The 20,776-nt window shown below is 35.4% G+C and overlaps 1 protein-coding gene across 1 annotated transcript; it reads right to left on the bottom strand.

Moving 5' to 3' along the window:
- Nucleotides 1–3,704: 3,704 nt before the first annotated feature.
- FRS2 (fibroblast growth factor receptor substrate 2) lies at nt 3,705–11,860 on the bottom strand. The gene is made up of 6 exons (XM_070946759.1): nt 11,828–11,860; nt 10,502–10,593; nt 9,640–9,826; nt 6,748–6,906; nt 4,998–5,161; nt 3,705–4,751 (listed from the first exon to the last, which is right to left on the bottom strand). The coding sequence occupies exons 2-6, from the start codon at nt 10,565–10,567 to the stop codon at nt 3,762–3,764; spliced, it is 1,566 nt and encodes a 521-aa protein (XP_070802860.1). The 5' UTR covers nt 10,568–10,593; nt 11,828–11,860; the 3' UTR covers nt 3,705–3,761.
- Between the last annotated feature and the right edge of the window lie 8,916 nt (nt 11,861–20,776).

The following is a 20,776-nucleotide window of genomic DNA, read 5'->3' as shown; positions in this document are numbered from 1 at the left end:
GAACAATATTAAAATGTATCATAAAGGAAACATCGATCTTTCCATGACAAAGAGTTCTAGTTGAATATCTGATTATATTCTTACACACTACAACTGAAACACCTTTCAGGCCATTTATCTCCATAAGCATTCTAGTGAAATAAAAATGAAATTACAACAGAATAGGAACTTTAGCAAAGAGAATCCCCCTTCTCTGTATATGTGCGCGCACACACACACACACACACACACTCTCTCTCTCTCTCTCTTCTGGAATTGGAGCCAGTATGCTTCTGAATGGTAGCTGCTGTGTAACAGTGACAATGCCACTGCACTCTAATATTCTTGTGAACTCCCAGATAAACCTGATTGGCCACATAGAAATTGCCCTTTGGTCTGACTGAATACTGTTCTTACGTTTCCAAAGGTTTCATTGTTGTTATCTGAACTCACAATGATGCATGTATTTTAGATGCAACATTCTAAATTACTAAGTGTTAGTAGTGTTGCTATTGCTCCAGATCTGGAACACTAAATACTTTCCAAAATGAATAATTATTGATTGAAGAATTTGGTGCTTCTTTGAAGGGTGGTGACACTACCTGAAAGTTCATAATCTGATAGAATTAGTACTTTCATTTATAAATGTATTATTACCATTTGACATAAAATAAATGTAATTTGGGAATAACTGTTTTACTAAAAACCTAGGGGCTTTTAGTCCTCTTTAGTCAGAAACAGATTTCCTAGAATCAACAGGTATTAAATCCTAGTTAAGTGTCCATAGGACAGTATTTTGTGTAGAAAACAGTACATCGTTATGTTTAGCTATCCAAATCTACTTCCATTGCTACATAACATGAATATTTACTTTCAGAGCTTTGTTTTAAAATAAGAATTCCTTTAATTTCTGCATGATTATACTAAGGTCTACATATTGTTTTAAATTCAAATAATAAAATCTTACTTTATTACTATATTGATCGTTCCAATGTTTTCCCATTTTCTTTATTGTTGAAAAATATATGGATGTACAAATATATGGATGTCTACTGAGAAGTAAGTGAAAACAGACTTCTAATAGGACTTAGCCCCAAGTAAGTAGATGAAGAATTGCAGCTTTAGACAAAATATATTATGCTATAACACTAGCCAGATTTGAATTACCATTTGAATAAAAATGCAATTTTGAAATTTTATAAATATGTGAAACAGTATCATTATGTGCTGATCTATATAATTCATGCTTTTCAAGTCCAGTGAGGAAATATACTTTCTCTAAATTTCAGTTTTTTCATAATGTCTGGCTTTGTTTTGTTTTTCTTTTTCCCCTAGGAAACCATACTAACTAAACCACTTTTTTTCTACATTCTCAAAATGGCAACATCTCTTCAGATAGTTCTCCACTTATAGCAACCATTCAGTGTTAGGATGGCCTCAGGGTGTTTTAATGGCCCATAAAGCACTTCTGGCCACCATCAAAATGTGCTCCCCCCAGCTCACATTTAAAACTGGTTGCAGCATCCCATGAGCATGATCTGTGACATTTTTTGCTCGTTTTCGGCAAAAAATGTCCATTTGGGAAAGTGGATTTGGACTTATGACCGTGAGATTTGCTTAACAATTGCAGGATTTGGACTTATGACCATGTGATTTGTTTAACAACCACTGTAAAAAAAATCAGGTCTGGTCACATAGTGTCTTGACTTACAACCAAAATTCCAGTCCCAATTGTTGTTGTAAATTGAGGACTACCTGTATAAATTTTATAGCTGCTTATAAAAGGTTTTACTTTTTTGAATTGTAGAAAGAAACGGCTTCATACTGTTATAAACTTTGCACAGCACTGTATACGTACAGACATCTAACTGGGAATTTGACTGATTTAAGAGGATCATCTGATATCAATCACATTATAGAAAAGAATAGCTTATAACACAACTGAAAGGATTTTTGCTTGTAGATAACAGGGCTACAAACTATCATTATTCATAGAATTAAACCATGTTACTGGCTTTTATAAGTAAATCATACAATGTATTAAATCCATCATTCTAACTGATACTTTGGTTTGCAATTCTTTTTTTCTGGGTTAAACTGAATATGAAAACATATTACATCATGCCTCTGTAAAAATAACAATGCTTTGGAATGAACATAATGCATCTTTAAATTTGTGAAAGTCGGCTTTCTCTTAATTGACGATATTACAAATGGGCCTTTCCAATACAAATGAAAAACACTGAACAAGATGAAACACAGGAAATATGCTGAACACAAATTACATACAGAATTAGGCTACTGATACAACTGAAAAGAGGGAGGTAAAAGATTTTCAAAAATAAAAGGTAAAAAGAACCCACTGTAGATACATGATTGTGAATTATATTAAAAACATCTAGAGTGTGAGTATCTGTATAAAAGTATAAAAAGGAGCTATCTAAAGCAAGACAAATTTTAACTTCTTTGATGGAAGAAACCTGATGGAAAAAAAGTAACGCTGTATCTCATATAACAATAGTGGCAGGTGAAATCTAAACTCAAGTTGGTATATTTAAAAAAATAACTAACACAGAAGTTGAAAACTAAAGAGACCTGTGCATTAGTGGTACTTTTAAATACTTTAGGAGGAGACCTGATTTTTTAACTTCTGTTTGCATCCTGTCAGAATGCATGGAATAGTTGTTCCAGGAGGCCTTCATAGGTCGTTGAAGGTCTCAAAAGCAATTTTAGATAAAGTAATAGAGCTACACATAGAAAAAAGAGCTAGAAAAGTTGCACTGTAGGTAAATGCAATATCATCCGTTATGTCCTAAATATACAATTTATAGCCCTTAGCCCATAAAGCATAATACTCCTTTAACAATATCCATCTTCACTTGGCAAAAGGTTTGAAATTATTGTCATTTTCCTGCTAAATGATGTACCTTCTTCATATTATTACCTGTTATTAACTTGAGAAAGCAAAAAAAAATTTATAGAACTGCAACACAAACTTTTTAATAAAATTGTACCAGAGCATGTATTAAATTACTAGTTGTTGGACTTATGGTTAGTGAATTTAAAGTGCATCTAAAGATCATGGGTAATTTTAAACCAATTCCATGAGCTACATGACATCTCAATGAAATCTTAATGAAGATGACAATTTCATCCATTTATCTCTCTCCCAAATCAGTTACTAAACAGCATTCTCCTCAGTACTAAAATTGGCTTTATTAGATTTACTAAAAGGATTTACTATAGAAAGCTGCTCCTATTAGGAGAAGTTTGGAGGGTAACAGCTGCCTGTCAGTCCTTTCTCATAAACTCAGCACTCTGAAAGAAAACTGTACCATGATTTGACAACTGAAGTTGACTAAAATCTTTCTCATTTATATCACACATAAATTCAACTGGAATCTGTGAGTCTGTTAATATACTATGAGAAATTCTACTGATTTGCAAATAATGCAAGTTTCAGGCAGCATAGGAGTGTCATAATGCCTTGAGTTATTTTAGGCACATGGCCAATTTGTTATAATTGGCTACTATAACTTTCAGACAATAAAATAGGCACTATAAAAATGGCAAAAATATTTAAAAGCTGTTTCTATAATTATAAAGTGATAATGTTATTTAATACTTTTTCTACCTTAAATTCCCTTTAAGCAAGCAAATGAAGTATTCAGAAAAATCTATTAACCTATAAAAGGTGATAGCATTCAAAAATAAAACAGCACTCATCCAATTAAAACAATTCTTCACAAAGGTGCAAATGATTTCACTACTGCTTTCCAGGCTCACATAGGCAGGTCAGTACTGTTATGTCTAGTTTTTCTAGAAGTACCGTCGTCTCGTGGCAGTGCTTTCTGCAAGTTTGACATAGCAGCAGTTCTTTCAATATCTATCACAGCATATAGCTCGGTGCGCCTGGTTGGTGTTGGGGGAAGTGGAGTAGTAGGAGTTTTGGGAGTCTGTGGGTTATCAGAGTCACTGCCACCTTCCAAATCAACTTGTATATAATTGAGTTGCCTGTGTTCTGAACTTGGTCGCCTAATATCAAAATTGAAGACCGTAGGGGTACAGTCCCGACGTCTTGCATATTCAACTTTGTGAGCACTTGATGGTACTGCTACATTCTCTGTATTGACATAATTATGCATGGGATCTAAGTTATTATGATAGCCGTTCAAAGAGGGAGTCTTTGGTCCTAAACTGTCATCCTCTTCTTTACTTAGTTTTTGAGCTTCCCAAACTGGAGGCAAAGAAGGAAGATTTTCATAATTTAACAGTGCAGTTCTCCTTTGAGCTGAATTATTGATGTTTTGAGTATCAGAAGTATTGGATGACACTAGACGACCTCTCCTGTGCCCTGGAGCATTAGGGATAGACAATCTATTTACATTTTCATATGTTAGTTTATTACCAGAAGAAACTTCTTTGCGTTCATCACTGTCATATCCAGTATCCCATTCATTGTTACTATTTCCACTAGCTTGAGTACTGCTACCACTTGTTTCAATATTGTTCCCACTAATTTGAGTACTGTTCCCACTTGATTCCAGTTTTTCCTTCTCCATTAACTGCCGCTGGACAGGAGTAGGACCCAAAACAAATTTGACTCCTTGAGGTTCCAGTACAACCTGGGCATCCCTGTCATCAGAGCAAGTTTCTTCTTCTCTTGCCTTGTTTGTTTCTGCATTGGGAACCTTTTGTTCTAGAGGTGTGCGTGCAGTTGGTTTGTTTTTTCTTTCTTCCTGTACGCCCGTTGTATTCACATATGTATGGACCTGCAAAAGATAGAGTCCAATGTCAGTCTTATACATTGCCATATTCTTTTTCGACTCTTGATCACATAGATTTATTATATCCAACAATGATGATATATAATAATGTAGACACCCACTAAACATGAAACTGGATTCAGTGTACTTCCATCGTATACAGGGCATACTTTAGCAGTATTAATATAAATATATAATAATGGCTAGTTACAATAAAATTAGAATATGGAAAAGAAAATTCAGAAAACTTACTTGTTCCTCTGCTACAAGTAAGGGGTGTGTAGACTCTTCACCTACTGAAGGAAGACGTGCACTTCCTACTGAAGGGTGTCTGCTGGAAGGATGTGATGAAGCATCTCCATAGGAGGGATACCTTGGGTACCCATTAGGTAAATTCTGCCCACTCAATCCAGGTGCTGGTTAAAAATAAAATCCAATTATTACATTGATACTATTAATATTATTCCTTCAGAACATATATATATTAATAAATACTAATTCACTACAAGTTAGATTGTAACAACTGCAAGGGCTTGTCCAGAGAGTCGCCAGGAGTGAAAAACTCAAAAAGCCCAGATTCAAACATTGCAACAAAGAGGTCAACAGAATTTCATTATCAGCATTTTATCTTAAGGAAAGCAAAATTCATACTTTCTGTTCAGGACCAGGGGCCATATACGGTATATTAAAAAGGCCCCTAGCCTAGAGCAAGAGGCCACTTATATTAAAAACCAGATACATGTCTAGAAGCATGGACTAAGTAAAGGATAGTAAATAAAAATAAAAATAAATGCAATTCTTGAGTTGGCCTACTCTGCATCAGATTTCAGTCATTAAAATTTATAACCCACACCATTCTGAAGACTTGGAGCAATTATTTATTGTTTTTTAATCAGTAACAAAATTGAGAAAAAAGAGCAAAAAACCAAAGACAATAATGGGGGATATATACATTGTCAAAGAGAAGAAGAAAAAATATATCAAACATGCTTTAGCAAAAAAGTGAAAAAATCATAAATAAAAAAAAAACAGTACGGTAGGTCATTAGAACAATATATATACATACGGTACATACATACATATATGTATATGTATGTGTGTGTGTGTATTTATTTAATGTAAATATTATTCAAGTACATATATATTTCTAATACATTTATATGACAATAATTTTTAACCTACTATATTCTCCATAAATGAGTCCTATATGGCTGTACAAAGTCTACATGTATAGGCAATTGGCCTATAAGTAGTAAGTGAATTGGGTCTTCAATCCTAATAGAGTTATATATACATTTATCTTTCTAATGCTGCAATATCAGTTTTGTAGCATAGTAAGGGTACAGAGAATCCATTTATATTATCTGATTGTCTCCTAGGTCTGTAGTTCAAAACAACATTAAGCTCTGAAAAAATTAGGTTTTCTCGTGCAATCATATTTATATAATCCAGTACTTTCTCCCCAAATGTGGCAAGTATATGGCACTGTAGAAACATATTCTCTCCTCCAATACATTTACATATGTAAATCCCAGGCCATTCTGAAGTCTTTCCAAGAGATCACCTCAGTAGGTGGTCTCTTGGAAAGAGAGAAGTCTTTCCAAGAGATCAGTACAGCCAGAGGGCCAATATCTGTCAGTGCTTTTGTACAGTAGGCCTCTACAATCCAAACTCTGTCCTGACTCTATAGTAAGTTGTCATAGGTCATTCCCAAGACAATCTATCTCTGCCGACAACCTCCCTCCCTCAGAAACTTTCAATAACAGTGGCTAACATCAATTCTTATTAGATGTCAACTTGAAAAAAAATACAGGAATGAATTCCTTATGACAAATTATTTTAGTCCACTAATTTACTATTTCCTTTAAAATATTAACTGTCATGTGGTGTGAAAATTATGTGTAATAATTATCACTTGAAACAGTCAAAGTAAAAAAAATTGGGAACCTTAACAAATCATGTCAGCCTAGTCAACTGCCATGTCACTCATACATCAACTTACTGGTAGGTGTGAGAGGTGTTCTTGGAACCTCAATCTCTGTTTGATGTAGACTCCTTTCTACAACTGGTTCTTCTACTACATTTATGCTATTGTTCTGCATGATTTCCTGCAGCATATTAAACAGTTCCTCTGCACGAGCACACTTGAAGGCAAATATCCCTGCAAAAACATATATTAGACATCATAATAATGTATATATGCATTATCATTTACTCATATACCTGCTAATGAAAGATATTTAGTTTTTAAATTTTTAACAATTATAAGTTCCTGCAATTCCAAAGGAGAATTTTTGGTATCTATATCAGAAAACTAGTTGCAAGACCATAGCTACAGACCAAGAACTTTAGATTACACTTGTAGCCTAACGTGTCTAGCACAGGACATGAATAATATCAGAAAACATCTCAAGAACAATTGCCTCTTAGAAGAATATAGTTTCAGAATTAATATATTTCAAGTTTTCTGGTCAATTATAGTATCAAAATTAATGTAAACATCCTACATAAAGAAGTAAGAAGGATCTAACACAAGGTACACAGTCCAGATTCATGTCAACGTTAAAACTTGAACTAACGGAAGACAGATATGAACAGAACAAATAAAGTAAATTTGATTTGGTCTCAAGGAGTAAAATCAGAAACAAAGTAAGCAGCATCAAAGATTTTCCTTTAGAGTTCTTCCACTTTTTCTTTCAGCAACAATGAAACCCCCACCTTATTCTCATCAGCAAAGGGAAATAGTATAGTTGCAGTGTTGTATTATTTTTCCATTGAAAGCATTACGTTGATATTCTTATTAGCAATTGTATCTTTGCTATTGCTAGCTTATCTAGCATCAAATATTTAATTAAATATTAAAAATTATGTACTATTCTATTCAAGCCAATAATAAATTTCAACCCCCCTTTAAATGGTAATCTATTGATTTAGTGTCATGCAAACTTCCAACAGTAGGTGGGCCATGTACTATACTGTCTGGGATGATTCTATCTTTGAAGAAAATTGTCTAGTCTGCCTCCAGGAAGGTAGGTTTATACGTTTGAAATGTATGAAGGATTTTTCCTTATAGAGCAATTTTAACAAATGTGATTCAAAATAATAAGACTTTTGAGATGCTCCATGCATACTAACTGGAGTTGACATTATGAAAGCTGTAGTGTATAACCGATAATTTCAATACACAGTGAAGGCTAGTATTTTAAGATAAAACTAGTTTTACAGAGTTACTTGATACTTAAAACATACAACTCATACAAACAGGAAAATAATATTATACAACACATTGGAGATAAATTAATAATTTGGATAATTAGATAATAAATCATAAAAACATTTTTATACTGCATTTAACCATACTTCCTGAACAAAAAACTGAAATGTTGACAAATAAATGGGACCATGTTTGTATATTCTCAAATATAAGGCAATGATTGGATCCTAAAAATATGGTTACATATTTGCATTTATATGAGCTTAGTTTTTAAAATCCAATAAAAATATTTAACTTTTGAGAATATAAACATGTTTACAATTTATGCCACTTATCTACACATGAATAATGTGGGAGAGGCTGAACTGAGATGTGATTTATACAAGGCCATTATGTGAGTTCAATGACTCACAAACTACACTTCTCTGATATTGACCTTCAGTAGTTGGTATTCAGAAGCACATTGTATATCAACATGAAATTTCAAACAGCCACTGATAAAACTATTCTCTATGAAATTGTTTAATTTTCTCTTAAAACTCTCTAAATTAGGGGCCATCACACTCCTTGAAGCAATCAATTTCTCATTTTGTGACAATTTTTTTTTATCTCATACTAAAGCCACTACCTGGATTCAGTTGTAAAAGAGAGAGGAAAAAACATCAATTTAGTTCTTTTCCAATATTTTATCTCTCTGTGGTCCATCTCTAAATTAAAAATATTTCTTCATAGGAAGAGTTCTATTGTATTACTCTGTCTTTTTCCTAATTTCCTTATGTGACTACAGATTTTGGCTCTTGTATTTTTTTTAAAAAAGAAAATCCAATAAATTCTATGTCAAGGTCAAGATTCCGACTAATGAACCCAAGCAAATCCAACCTCGCAGCAGTCATTTTTCTGTTCCTCAGTTGCCACTCTAGTTGAAACATGTCTTTTTTTCTGCTGTCACTGAACACTCAATTGATGGTGTACAGGTCAATGGAAGCATGACTCTAAAATTGCTTTCTTGATCAGCAAATGCCAATTAGATTAATACTGTCTAATGTCAATAACAATCTTCCTTAACAACATAATCCTGTGTTGCAGGACAGTATTTCAGGATGAGAAGATTGGGTTTCCTTCTCCAAATACTATAATTAGTTCCAACCTTATGGTGAAGAGGGGGAATCTGAAAGATACCACTCTTCCTAACTTCCCTTCATGTCAGGTTTTTTCTGTTACTGGTTATCTCTTGTTTTGGAAAGGCCTAAAAAAGGGAGGGAGGGCCCCCAGAAAGCAGATGGGCAGGGCTAAACTTCCAGACTATCCTTGATATCCATTCCTCTGTCAGACACAACATTCAGCCAGCTCTCATATTGATCTAAATATAATCTTTCCATTTGCCTGCAATGGAAGTTTGAAAAACTATGAGATAGCAAACATGGCCTTCTGCCTTGCCAATTGGTTATCAGTAGGGCTTTGAACTTTTCAAAGCACTCAGAAGATGGAGAGAATAATTGTATCCATAACAGGGAATTCTTTTAGATCAACTAATTCATTTAGATTAACTAAGTACAGTTGATCCTGGTTGGTTAATACTATGTATTTTTAAGTCGTCGTATTTCACCAATACTATTAGCTTTACATTATATATTAATTCCATTTAACAGACTTATGAAATAGGGAACTATTTATACATACCTGGTCCAGTTTGACATCTACGACCACTTTCAAATGAGAAAAGATTGGAATCATAGCCATAACGGCGCAGACAGAGATAATGCCACTTGACAGAATCCCGTTTACGGGTATACAAGATTAATTCTGTATCTGTAAGTTCCATTATACCAGAACCCAATTCATTACCATCATCATCCACATTAATAACCTAGAAAATATATTTTTCAGAAAATAAACTTATGATTCACACAAACAAACTCAAATATTTATTTGTACACAACCATATACTTTACTAAATATAATTGAGCAAATATTTATTAAAATATTTAGATAACAGAAAATAAACCTAGCATAATTATAAGAATAATACATAGCTAATTGATATTTTATTTATTCCCAGAATATGAAAATATTTCTGTATGCCACAAAATATATTTCACATCTTTCCATCATCCATTTCAGCAGGTTTAAGTAGATATAATTTATCCCAAAGATTTGGTGATATGAATTATTATATCAAGTGTTTCTAATCTGAAAATGTTACTAAAGAAAATATCCAAAGAATCTCTATGGTAAATAATAGAGACAAACACTAAGTAGCACAGATAATGGAGTATGATTTTTTGCAATTATTTGATTTACAGTGTTCAAAATTTATGAGCTTTTGTTCTGCATTGATGGGAGTTATAGTCCAAAATACAGCAGACTGCCTAGCACTGTATCCCAACCTTACTTAGCTCTCAGTTTAACAATCAACTTGAAAATTGAGCTGATTTTTAAAAATTATCACAAAAATCTCCATCATTCCTTACAATTAATTTTTTTTCCCTTGTCAATCCCAAATCAGAATTTTGCACTCAAAAGTTTCCATCTAGAATTGTACCTTAAATTTGTTTCGATGGTTATCAGGAACTGCTTCTTTATCAGGACAGCTACAACAGCTACCCATGACTTCTTTAGAAGACCGTATGATTACTATAGCAAAGAGAATTGTTTTAAAGACAAATGCAATAGAGAATGGAAGATGAAGTTTAAATAATTGCAAAGTATTCAAAAAACATGTTACATATTATAAAAGCAATATGAAGAGATCAAATGTATACTGTCTTAAATATATTATATTTAAATGGTTGAATAATGAACAAGGAATTCCATATTTCTAAAATATAGTATTTTTAATAATTCATTTGATAATGCTGTTGATGTTTCCATATACAAAAGGAAAGGTACAAGGATGAATGCAAAAATTATATGAAACTTAGTTGATTAAGTATGCCTGGAAAAGTGCTGAGCAGAATTTAATGAAGCTGAATGGTTTGCAACAAATGTTAGACTACTTGATGCAGCAAGGAGTACAGATCTTAAAATGGAAAAGTAAAGCAAATGCTGCAGGTGTCAGGCCTAGAAGCCATCTTTTGCATTAGGCCTTCAGGCCTGCCACATTTACTGCTAAGGGAAACTGGGAGGGGGGATATGGAACAGGGGTGATATATAGTTATAATAACATTCCTTTCTCAGAGAGTCAGGGACATCTTGCCCTGCACCTGGAGGGGTGTGACTGGGAGTCATCTCCAGTTGGGATGGTGCATTGATTGGACCATATGATGGACATGTGGGTGCTGGGCAGGGACTTGGACTTTCCTTTGGGCGGGGAAACCCTGGAAACTTTCAGATTCGGGTTTCCCCATATGTGCCAATATGACATCTCTAATAAAATGGAATTTTGAGGAACTTCAAGCCTCTGAGTCTTCTTTCGTTGGAGGGTGTTACTTGGAACCCTGACAGCAGGTTTTACACAAATAATGAAAAATTAGAACAAATAGATCAATGTGTATACCTTGACAGAATGTTTTCTAAAGTTGGGGAAAGGGATGGAGAAATGTTAAGATATACATGTTCTGCCAGAAAGGTAATGGGAGTATCGCTTTCTAAAAAAAGGTTATAGCTAGAATACATTAGTAAACTGGCAAAGGTACTTACTTGCCACAAAAGTTACTTGAGGAGGAAAATAAAAGCTGGAAAACCACAATTTGTATTTTCAGCTAATTAAAAATCACAATAAAAACTCTGTTATTTTGGGGTAAGTTACTTTCATTTCATCTACTTACAGAACAGGAAATATAGTAACAACTATATACCTTATAATCCATATACAAGATGATTTCAGATTCTGGTACAGAAATATCTGACTGAAAGTAGATATACTCACCTAGATTTGGCCATTAATATTCGTAGCCTCTGGTATAGCAGCAGTAATCCTTTCATACTTCAAAACATCATGTTTTCTTTCCAGATAGTTGCTGAACCTATAAATGAAAGTTTGAACAAACTGTAAAATGAATTAAGACAACAGCTTTAAATAAAAAACTGCCTCTAAAGCAAAACAGTGGTTACTATTTTGTTCTGAACCATTACTAATTATTCCCAATAAACAGCTACTATACCGTATATGTTTCTTTTTTATATATAACAAAAAAATTACTTTTAAAATTCAGTGTACAACAGAAGACACTCCACTGGGAGCGTCTTATGTTGAAATATGTTAGATGATAACTTTTGCACATCTATTTTAATAGCAATAGCACTTAGACTTGTATACCGCTTCACCATGCTTTTACAGCCCTCTCCAAGAGGTTTACAGCATCTTGCCCCCAACAATCTGGGTCCTCATTCTACCGACCTTGAAAGGATGGAAGGCTGAGTCAACCTTGAGCCGGTAATGATAGAACTGCTGGCAGTTGGCAGGATTAGCCTGCAATACTGTATTCTAACCACTGTACCACCACGGCTCTTGTCTGATAATAGAGCATATATAAGAAAAGTTATAGATATTTTGCATCCAGCAATATTGACTTCTGTATAGTAAATAGCACTGAACAATCAACATGCCATGCTATTAAAAGCTAGGTATGTAGTGTTGATTCCTGTACATTCTGCTACACTCGTTCCTCAAGATGTTGAACTGCAATTTCTGTCATCCTGTACCTTCTACTATATTGGCTAAAGAGTTGTAGTTCAACATTAGAGAGCTCCATGTTGCTTTTCTCAGCCTAGTTTAGTAAATCATGTGTAGTAGCTTATATTGTACTTAAATTACATTAAAAATAGACATTAATACTTTTGAATCTATAACATCTAACACACTTTGGGTAGTGAAATATATGAAAATATCATTTGCAGTAAAACAGGTCTAAAAAGCTGGAACATAGTCAAGTTTATGGGTGAGAAATGTAAGAATGGAAAAACTGGTCAACTACCTTATGACAGTTTCTCTTATGCGGGCAGTAAAGATTTTGTTCCATAATTTAATGAAGAAAATAACTCAAAATCCTCAAATATTCAATGTACAGACAATCCTTGCTTACCAACTGCTAAAAAAGGAGATTTATGATAAGCCCTTGCGTCTGTGGCTATCACAGCATCCTAGTGGCCTTGTGGTCAAAATTTGGGTACTTAGTAACCAGTGCACATTTACAATGATCAAAGAGTCTCGCAGTCATGTGATCATCATTTGTGAGCTTCACAGTCAGCTTCCAACAAGCACAAAAATCAAAGGGGAAACCAGCAAGAAGTCACAAGTCATGGTCATGTGACATTACACTAAATGACTATGATGATTCACTTAATGTCTGCATTCAGAACTGATGCTGTAAGTTGGGTGTGGTCATGTGAAGTTTCACTTTACAACCATGTTGCTTAGCAACAGATTTGCCTGTTGTTAAGTTACGACAACTATAAAAGGAATGGAAAAACAATTCAGTAGTAATAGTTTAGACCAGGGATATCAAACTCAAGGTCCGCGGGCTGGATACAGTCCATGAGGTGTTTAGATGTAGCCTGTGGGGCCACCCTGGAAACAGCAAAGGACCGGCCCACGGGGCCTCTGCCAGTGAAAACGGAGGTCAGGAGGGCAGCCCTCCCAAGCTCTGTTTTCACTGGCAGAGCACTTGTGCCACCACAGGTGCCCTTGACATGAGTGACATCAAGCTGGCTATGCCCACCCTAGCCACACCCATCCGCCCCCCCTACGTCAAACACAACCCTGATGCAGCCCTCAATGAAATCATGTTTGACACTCCTGGTTTAGACAATGAACAGCAAACCACCATATAGGTTGGACTTAAGAAAACTATCTTTGTACATCTAGCCATCTCTCACTAAACCACATTTTAGCTTTTGACCATGATGTATAAAATCTGATTGGGTTCTAATACTTGTGTGGATCAATACCTAGATTCTAGTATTTAAGTAGCAAATTTAAATTCTATTTATTTAATCAGTTTGAAAAGCTGCATATCTCAGCAGCGAACAATAACAAATAGTATAAAAACAATTATATTTTGAATTAAAAAATTATAAGTTATAGCAGCTGAGAAAAACAACAGTCAGCAGTGCTAATACAGCCAGGAGACAGGCTCTTTCACACACTCAGGGTCCCAGGCCTGGGCACAGTACCTGGTCTTTACTGGTCTACAAAAAGACTGCAGGGTCAAGGTCTAATTTCCATAAGGTGGCTGTTACAGCGGACTCTTGGCCCTTGTCAACCAGTACTCCTTAGCCAATGCATGCCCATCCTGCTGAACCAGATTGGAGAAGTAGAAATGAAATTATATGTTTTTAAACATCAAACTTCTTGCATTAGAAAAATCTGTCGATATCAGTATCAAGGGGGCAGGAGAGAAATATATTAAATTCAAGTATTATATTTTTAATATCTAATGCTATAAAGACGGGCTTAAAAGTAGCATGAAGTATTTTTTATTTTTATACAGATTTTTTTGGGTTAAGTTTTATAACAGAATGCTCCAGCTGCTTGTTTTCAGAACATGAAAGAGACTACATTTAGTTTGGAACCTTATGAAAACATTCTTTAAATACCACAACAATAAAAGGCTCAGGAAAGTGAAGACTACTTCCCCCAACACCTTAGTATAATCCTGAAAGAGTTGTCAAAAAGGAGGTTTAAATGAATTTGCCCATTTGTACAAAAAGCAGTTCAACATTTTGAAGGAAGAAAGGTGAAATCATGAAACAACAGCGTATCACACATGATAAAGTCAAAATCTTTCTGAGATCTTTTTCATAATTCATAACTTCATCAAACATTAGAAGCTCTGTGTCAATCGTCCCAACATGGTCAATTAGAAAAGAAAGACGCTCAAATCCATTCTAAGCGAAAGTACACTTCACTAAAGCCAAGTGGTTACAAAGATTCAAAGTCGGATCTGAGATTTTCGCATCCAAAACATAACCTTCCCCCATGGTTATCTCTAGGTCTCCAACTGGATTCAAACAATTTGTTTGGATAACAGTCCGTCTTTGCAGACTGGATGGTGCTGCATTCCACAGTGTGACCTTGGAACTGCCAGCAGTTCTCACGGGACAGCAAGATGCTTAATTCTGATTCCTCTCTCCCCACCCTGCAGTTCCTTCCCCCCACTGCATGTAGCAGAATGACAGCAAGCAAAGTATGGCGTAGCAAGATGGCAGTCCTGTTGCAGATACAACAAAATACAGAAATTATTCAAATAATTATTCAACTATTTTTCACACTTCCTGCATCATTCCAGCATAGTCAAACTTGTAAAAACAGGTTGGTACCTATTAGCATTTATTTTTTTAAAAACTACATATAGCTCTTAAGAGCATTACTCCATTAACATTAGTCCATTAAATTTGAAAAAAAAAGTATTTAAATGGCAGTTCACATAATATCCACTTTGGTAGTGAATGCTATGAAAGCATGATTCAGAAAAATCATAGATTCATAAATATGTGTATAATACTTTTTTTTTCTTCAGTCCAGTATTTGTTTCAGCAAAAACAAATTTCAGAAACAAGGAAAAATATCCTCAACTTACACATCTGATAAAAAATAACCTGCTTAGATATCTTCCAACTTACGATACCTATCACCTTTTATTCCCAAGTATCTTTTTATTCAGCATATTTAAAGAACCATTTATTTCTTACGAGTTTATTATGTTTGAAGGTATTAATTACCAACTGCCTTCCTGTCCAGAACCTTCAAATTGCTGTTAATTTAGTCTTCCTCACATGAACTAGTTGCAATCTAATCTTTGGTAAGATTGGTTTTCTAATACCATTTCCTTCTCTTTTAGATAAATTCAAGCTACAGTACTAGTGTTATTTAAAATATCATCTCTCCACTCTTCCATAACTATCTGATGCATTAAAGGTACCATTGAGCTGATTCAGCACATATGGAAGAGTCTTGCCTGAATATGTAGCCTTTTGCCTACATATGCAATTTCTCTTTGTGATAAGTCCAATTAACCAGAAACATCAATTAATCATAGCTTCCTGTTTTATCCAAATTAGGAAGATAAAGTTAGCAGTGCAGGACAAGCTGAGTGAATTTATCAGAACATAAGTCAGTGAAGAATCAGAACTTTGGCTCATAACATTCATGGTTTAGTGGGTATTATGGAGACTTACTGGGATGTTTTTTTATCACTGGAGAATCCAATGAATTTATCCTCGAGCACAAAAAGATTTAGCTGTTGGTTGGTTGAACCTTTATTTATTATCCTTGAAAAGTTGTAGAGAATTTCTATGAATCTGAAGTTGTTTTAATATTCTAAGCTATAATGAAGCTGATAAAGATAGTTTCATAGTTCACAGGAAAGAGAAATCATATCTAATAAAGGATTTGTGTGGCAAAAGGCAGAAACTACATGAATAAGCCAAAATTATTTCACGTCACATTATTTTGTTGGATGTGTATGACCTGTATTTCACACTAGCAGGTCTTATTTATTAATTATTCATTATAGACATTGGCAAGCCCAGTCGGCCATCATTTCAGAAATATTTCCTTACCTAAACAGAAAAACAGAATAACCAAGGGCAGGCAAAAAATCAATGGGAATAGTAGCAACGTCCAATTTACTATTCGCTTCCCCATTGAATTTCCTTGTGAAAAGCTGAATGAGTATTGGAAACTTTCTTCCCTCCCTCCACCTCCCAACAGGCAGGTAAGTGGTTGCTGCTGAGTAGGGAAAGGAAAAGGGGTTGTGCAAGTGGCCAGGAAGTGTCAGGGAGTGTTGAAAATGAGGACAACATGAACCTGGCAGTACAACAATCCAGTAGCGCTGAAGCAGCCACCACTTCCCTAATTTCATTCTCTCAGAAGAGAGGAGTCCCTGCATTCTGTAAATTAGCTCATTTGAGGTATCTCAGTTGACAAGGTTTTGCCCTATGATGCATCACTTCGTTCAGTTAAAAGTTTCTAGACAGGAGATTTTTAATACCATATAGATTATATTTTTTTCTACTACTGTAGAAAAAAAATATATACTATTGTATATATTTCACTAAGCTAGCCTCTGCAGTTCATCCACACACTATATTTTCCATCATTGTATAGCTGTTACAGCCATGAGATATGGTCTCAGGGAATTACAGAGATTGAAACTACATACAACTCATGGGCAACAGATGTATAAGATTGCAGGATGAGGAACATTATTATATGAATTGACTTTTCTAGAATTTACAGAACAGTTATTCTTTTTTCAAAATCAAGAGTTTTGAACGGCACAAGTTTCCTAACACTAATCAACTGATAAAACAAAAGCTTCATAGTTCAACCAAATAAATGCATGTCTATAAGTCAATCTCTTCCACCTGTCAGTTTTCCTACTGTGTCAGTGTTCAGAATTGCCAAGTCTATGACGTTATTTAGTTCACCACTATTACATAAAGCTATGAAACCTTAATTTAAAAATTGGTATTTACCGAATTATCATATTTTGCATACATTACAGTTTGTAATGCACTATTACTTTGTGTCTTCTCTAATAAGGCCTACTTTACTCCATTTTATCCTCCAAACTTTCTTAGACACGATGGGGATATGATTGTATCTGAGTCACTTTGTCATGCTCCTGGCTAAGCAGAGATTGAATGTGTACCAACCCAGAGAAAATGCAACATTCTATACCATTTCTTATGCTATAAATAGGGTGTTCACAATGAATAAGGATTATAAAGGACTGTGTGCATATAGACGCACACATAATTGTAGACATGCTTATAGCAAATTGTAGTGCTTCAGTACAAGTTGGATGATCTATGAAAAACTATTTATTCCTTTTTGATTTATATATTTTCTCATTAAGTGGACAAGGAAAAAAGATTATACTATAGTGATAATGATGCATACATTCTCAAAAAGAAAAAGACCGCATATATAGTGCTCTAAGAAAAGCAGTGAAAGAAATACATCAAAAACCCATAATATGATATGTCATAATCAGTGGTGGGCTGCAACCGGCTTAACAACTGGTTCTGTGAGTGTAGGCTTTGTGTGCACATACACCTAACGTGCTTGCGCGCAGCGTTCAAAATACAGCAATTTGAAGCTCAGCTGCTTACTTTCTAAGGCAACCCCAGTCAGTAGAACAGCGGAGACACGGAAATCAGCTGTGCCGCACAAATCAGCTGAGCCAGAAAGAAGGAAATATAGGACAGGATAGGGCTAGGGCAGGGGTGGATGGGCGGGGCCAGCTGATTGTTGGAACTACCGGTTCGCCCAAACCAGCAGCAACCAACCACTGGTCATAATAACAAATTACAATTTCTTCTTTTTTAACAATCTATTACTATCACCATTGTTTTTACTGCTCTTTTGTTATTAATTAAAAAGCAATAAATAAATACAAAATAGAAAAGGAAAAATAGTCAAACAACAAAAATCAATCTAAGTCACAAATCTTCACATGAGCAAATTAGCAAATTAAATGCATGGAATATTAAATATCAGGAAAGCCAGGGAGGTAGGTTAGACAAACAAAACAAAATGGGAAATAATTATTGTATTGTTGGCAAAGAAAACTATTTGGAACTCTTCATGTAGTAAAAAAAGGAGGTAAGCTCAACTCCAGGAATCTTTCACTCTTCGTACAACAGAAACTTACTAGGAGTACACACACACCCCTTTCATTTGTTTGACTTGGTATACAATATCTTAGGGTTTTTTACTACTTGGGTTATATTTAGTGCAGATATTATACTAAGGGTACTATTTGTTCAAGTCAAGTTGTTTCTTGTTTGTTTAATATAGAATTAGCTTTTCACATGACTGAGATAATCAAAGGTTTAAACAGAAAAGCTGAAAAAGACCCCTGCAGAGTTGTGGGTGGAGAGGAAAGATAGTTATCTAGTTAATTTGACTGACAAAGCAAGCAATTGAATAAGGATTTAGGAATTAATGAGTGCAATTAGTACAACAGTGGAAATTGCTTTCAAGATTTTTATATAATTCCTGTTTATAAACAGACTAGTATATAAATCGGAATCAACTATAACAAAACTTTTTTCTTTTATTATTTATGCATAAGAGGGAGTGGAAAACTATATGGCAATAGCAAAATTTAAAAAGCAATATTGAAAATTTTTTAGCTTCATTAAAACAGATTTTTTATTTATTTAATTTATATGGCCACCTATCCATACATTTCAAACAAGTGACTCTGGGTGGCAAACAGTCATAAAATCAATTAAAAACACAATTAAAAAAGAACATACAATAGGCAAGAAATATTATACTCTGTAGATCTAAGCATGACTAGGAAACAAGGCTCTTCTTACACATTCTGGGCTCCAAGCCTGGGCAAATAACTAGATCTTCAATGCCTTCCAAAAGGCCAACAAGGTTGAGGCCCTCCTCATCTTGGGTGAGAGGATTTTCCAGAGGGCAGGTACTATTGCAGAGAAGAAGACATGTTTTCTGTGTCTCACCAGCCAATAATCCTTGACTGATGGGACCTGGAGCATGCCTATCCTGCCTGACTGGATTAGATGGGTAGAAGCAACTAAGAAAAGGCATTCCCTCGGGTAATTTGATTCCAATCATGCATTCACTTTTAGGGAGCTTTGACCAGCTAGGAGGGGCACAGATGTAACATAGAAGTGGCCAAAATAACAGCTACAAGCTACAGCCTGTCCACTGCCTAAAGTTCAATGGAATTGAACTTCTCCCGAATAACTGTACAGCCCTATAGTCTCCAGGCTGCAGGCCAACTCAGAGTGAATCTGAGCAATTGTATTTTCCAGATGTTCAACACATTTCTCACAGAGACTCTGAAGATGAACCCCAGAATTATTCCCTCCAAGAAGGTTCTGGGTCACCTGAAACAGAGCCAGTGGATAGCTATTTGAGAATGCACTCAAGGGTGGAGAAATAATTATATTTCAGTACCCTTCAGTACCCTTACCACCACAAGGTAGATTTAATTGCGCTCTAGCTTGTTCAGTCATCTTCACTCTTTTGTCAGTTGCCAGTGGTCGTATAGGCATCTCATGCACTCTTTAACTCCCTTAGCTTCTCTGTATACTAAGGAGAGTTTCGAGATCCAAGGATACAGAGAGGATACTCAGGTGTGAACCAGTCTAAAGTCACAGCAGCCTTCCCATTTCAGGCAGGCATCAAAGCTCCAGCCAAACCATGTAGCAGACCTGGAACAACCCCAAGCTCCCTCTGGAACCCAGTCGATTTCATCAGTTATCTGGGCAAATTACTGCAGAGGAGGGTGGCACCAGAGAACTGGAGGTTCCATCATCTGACCATGATGGGAGAAGAAATATATGTCCCAAATTCAGAATACTATGCCACTGCTGGTCAGAAGTATGACCCACTATTATGCGTCAGGCCCTGAATGATTTGTAACAGGCCCATGGCTATCATGGTGCCCATTAATTCTCAAGCTACCTCTGACCACAGTCCAGAGAATATAAGACAAAGTTCCCCAAGATCATAAGCCTGAGGGATTCTACCACAACCTAAACATGGAGTCAAGAAGCTGAGGCGGAAAGATTGCTATACAGCAGAGAGGCGGGTACAATAGCAACTGTCCCAATGAATCTCTCTTAGAGCTCAACTTAATAAATAAGGTCTCATGCCCGACGACCAAGGATCTCTCAACAGTCTTGGATGACCACTGCCATCCCACTGCCCCTACTCTGGGGTCTTGGCTGGTGCCACATTTGGAACCCAGGTGGACATATCTCAGAAAGGGGAAGAGGCGTTGGTCCTACCTGATACGCTCCTTCTCGTTGTGTGGAGACAGCAGCCAGCATGGGTAGTACTCGCCCAATCAGCTGAAGGACTGAGTCAGCCGATCATGTTAAGTCC

Source organism: Pituophis catenifer, unplaced genomic scaffold (genome assembly GCF_029215685.1).
Source record: "Pituophis catenifer annectens isolate HBS135680 unplaced genomic scaffold, rPitCat1.0.hap2 SCAF_7, whole genome shotgun sequence".
NCBI classification, from domain to species: domain Eukaryota; kingdom Metazoa; phylum Chordata; class Lepidosauria; order Squamata; family Colubridae; genus Pituophis; species Pituophis catenifer.
This window is presented reverse-complemented; position numbering and strand designations above follow the sequence as displayed.

What these genes read in the sequence shown, in the direction of transcription:
- FRS2 (XM_070946759.1), bottom strand. Translation starts at nt 10,567, where the DNA reads ATGGGTAGCTGTTGTAGCTGTCCTGATAAAGAAGCAGTTCCTGATAAC. An exon ending in TAGATGTCAAACTGGACCAG is followed by an intron (nt 6,907 to 9,639) that starts GTATGTATAAAT and finishes ATGTTTTTGCAG; the next exon opens with GGATATTTGCCTTCAAGTGT. An exon ending in TACTTGTAGCAGAGGAACAA is followed by an intron (nt 4,752 to 4,997) that starts GTAAGTTTTCTG and finishes TATCTTTTGCAG; the next exon opens with GTCCATACATATGTGAATAC.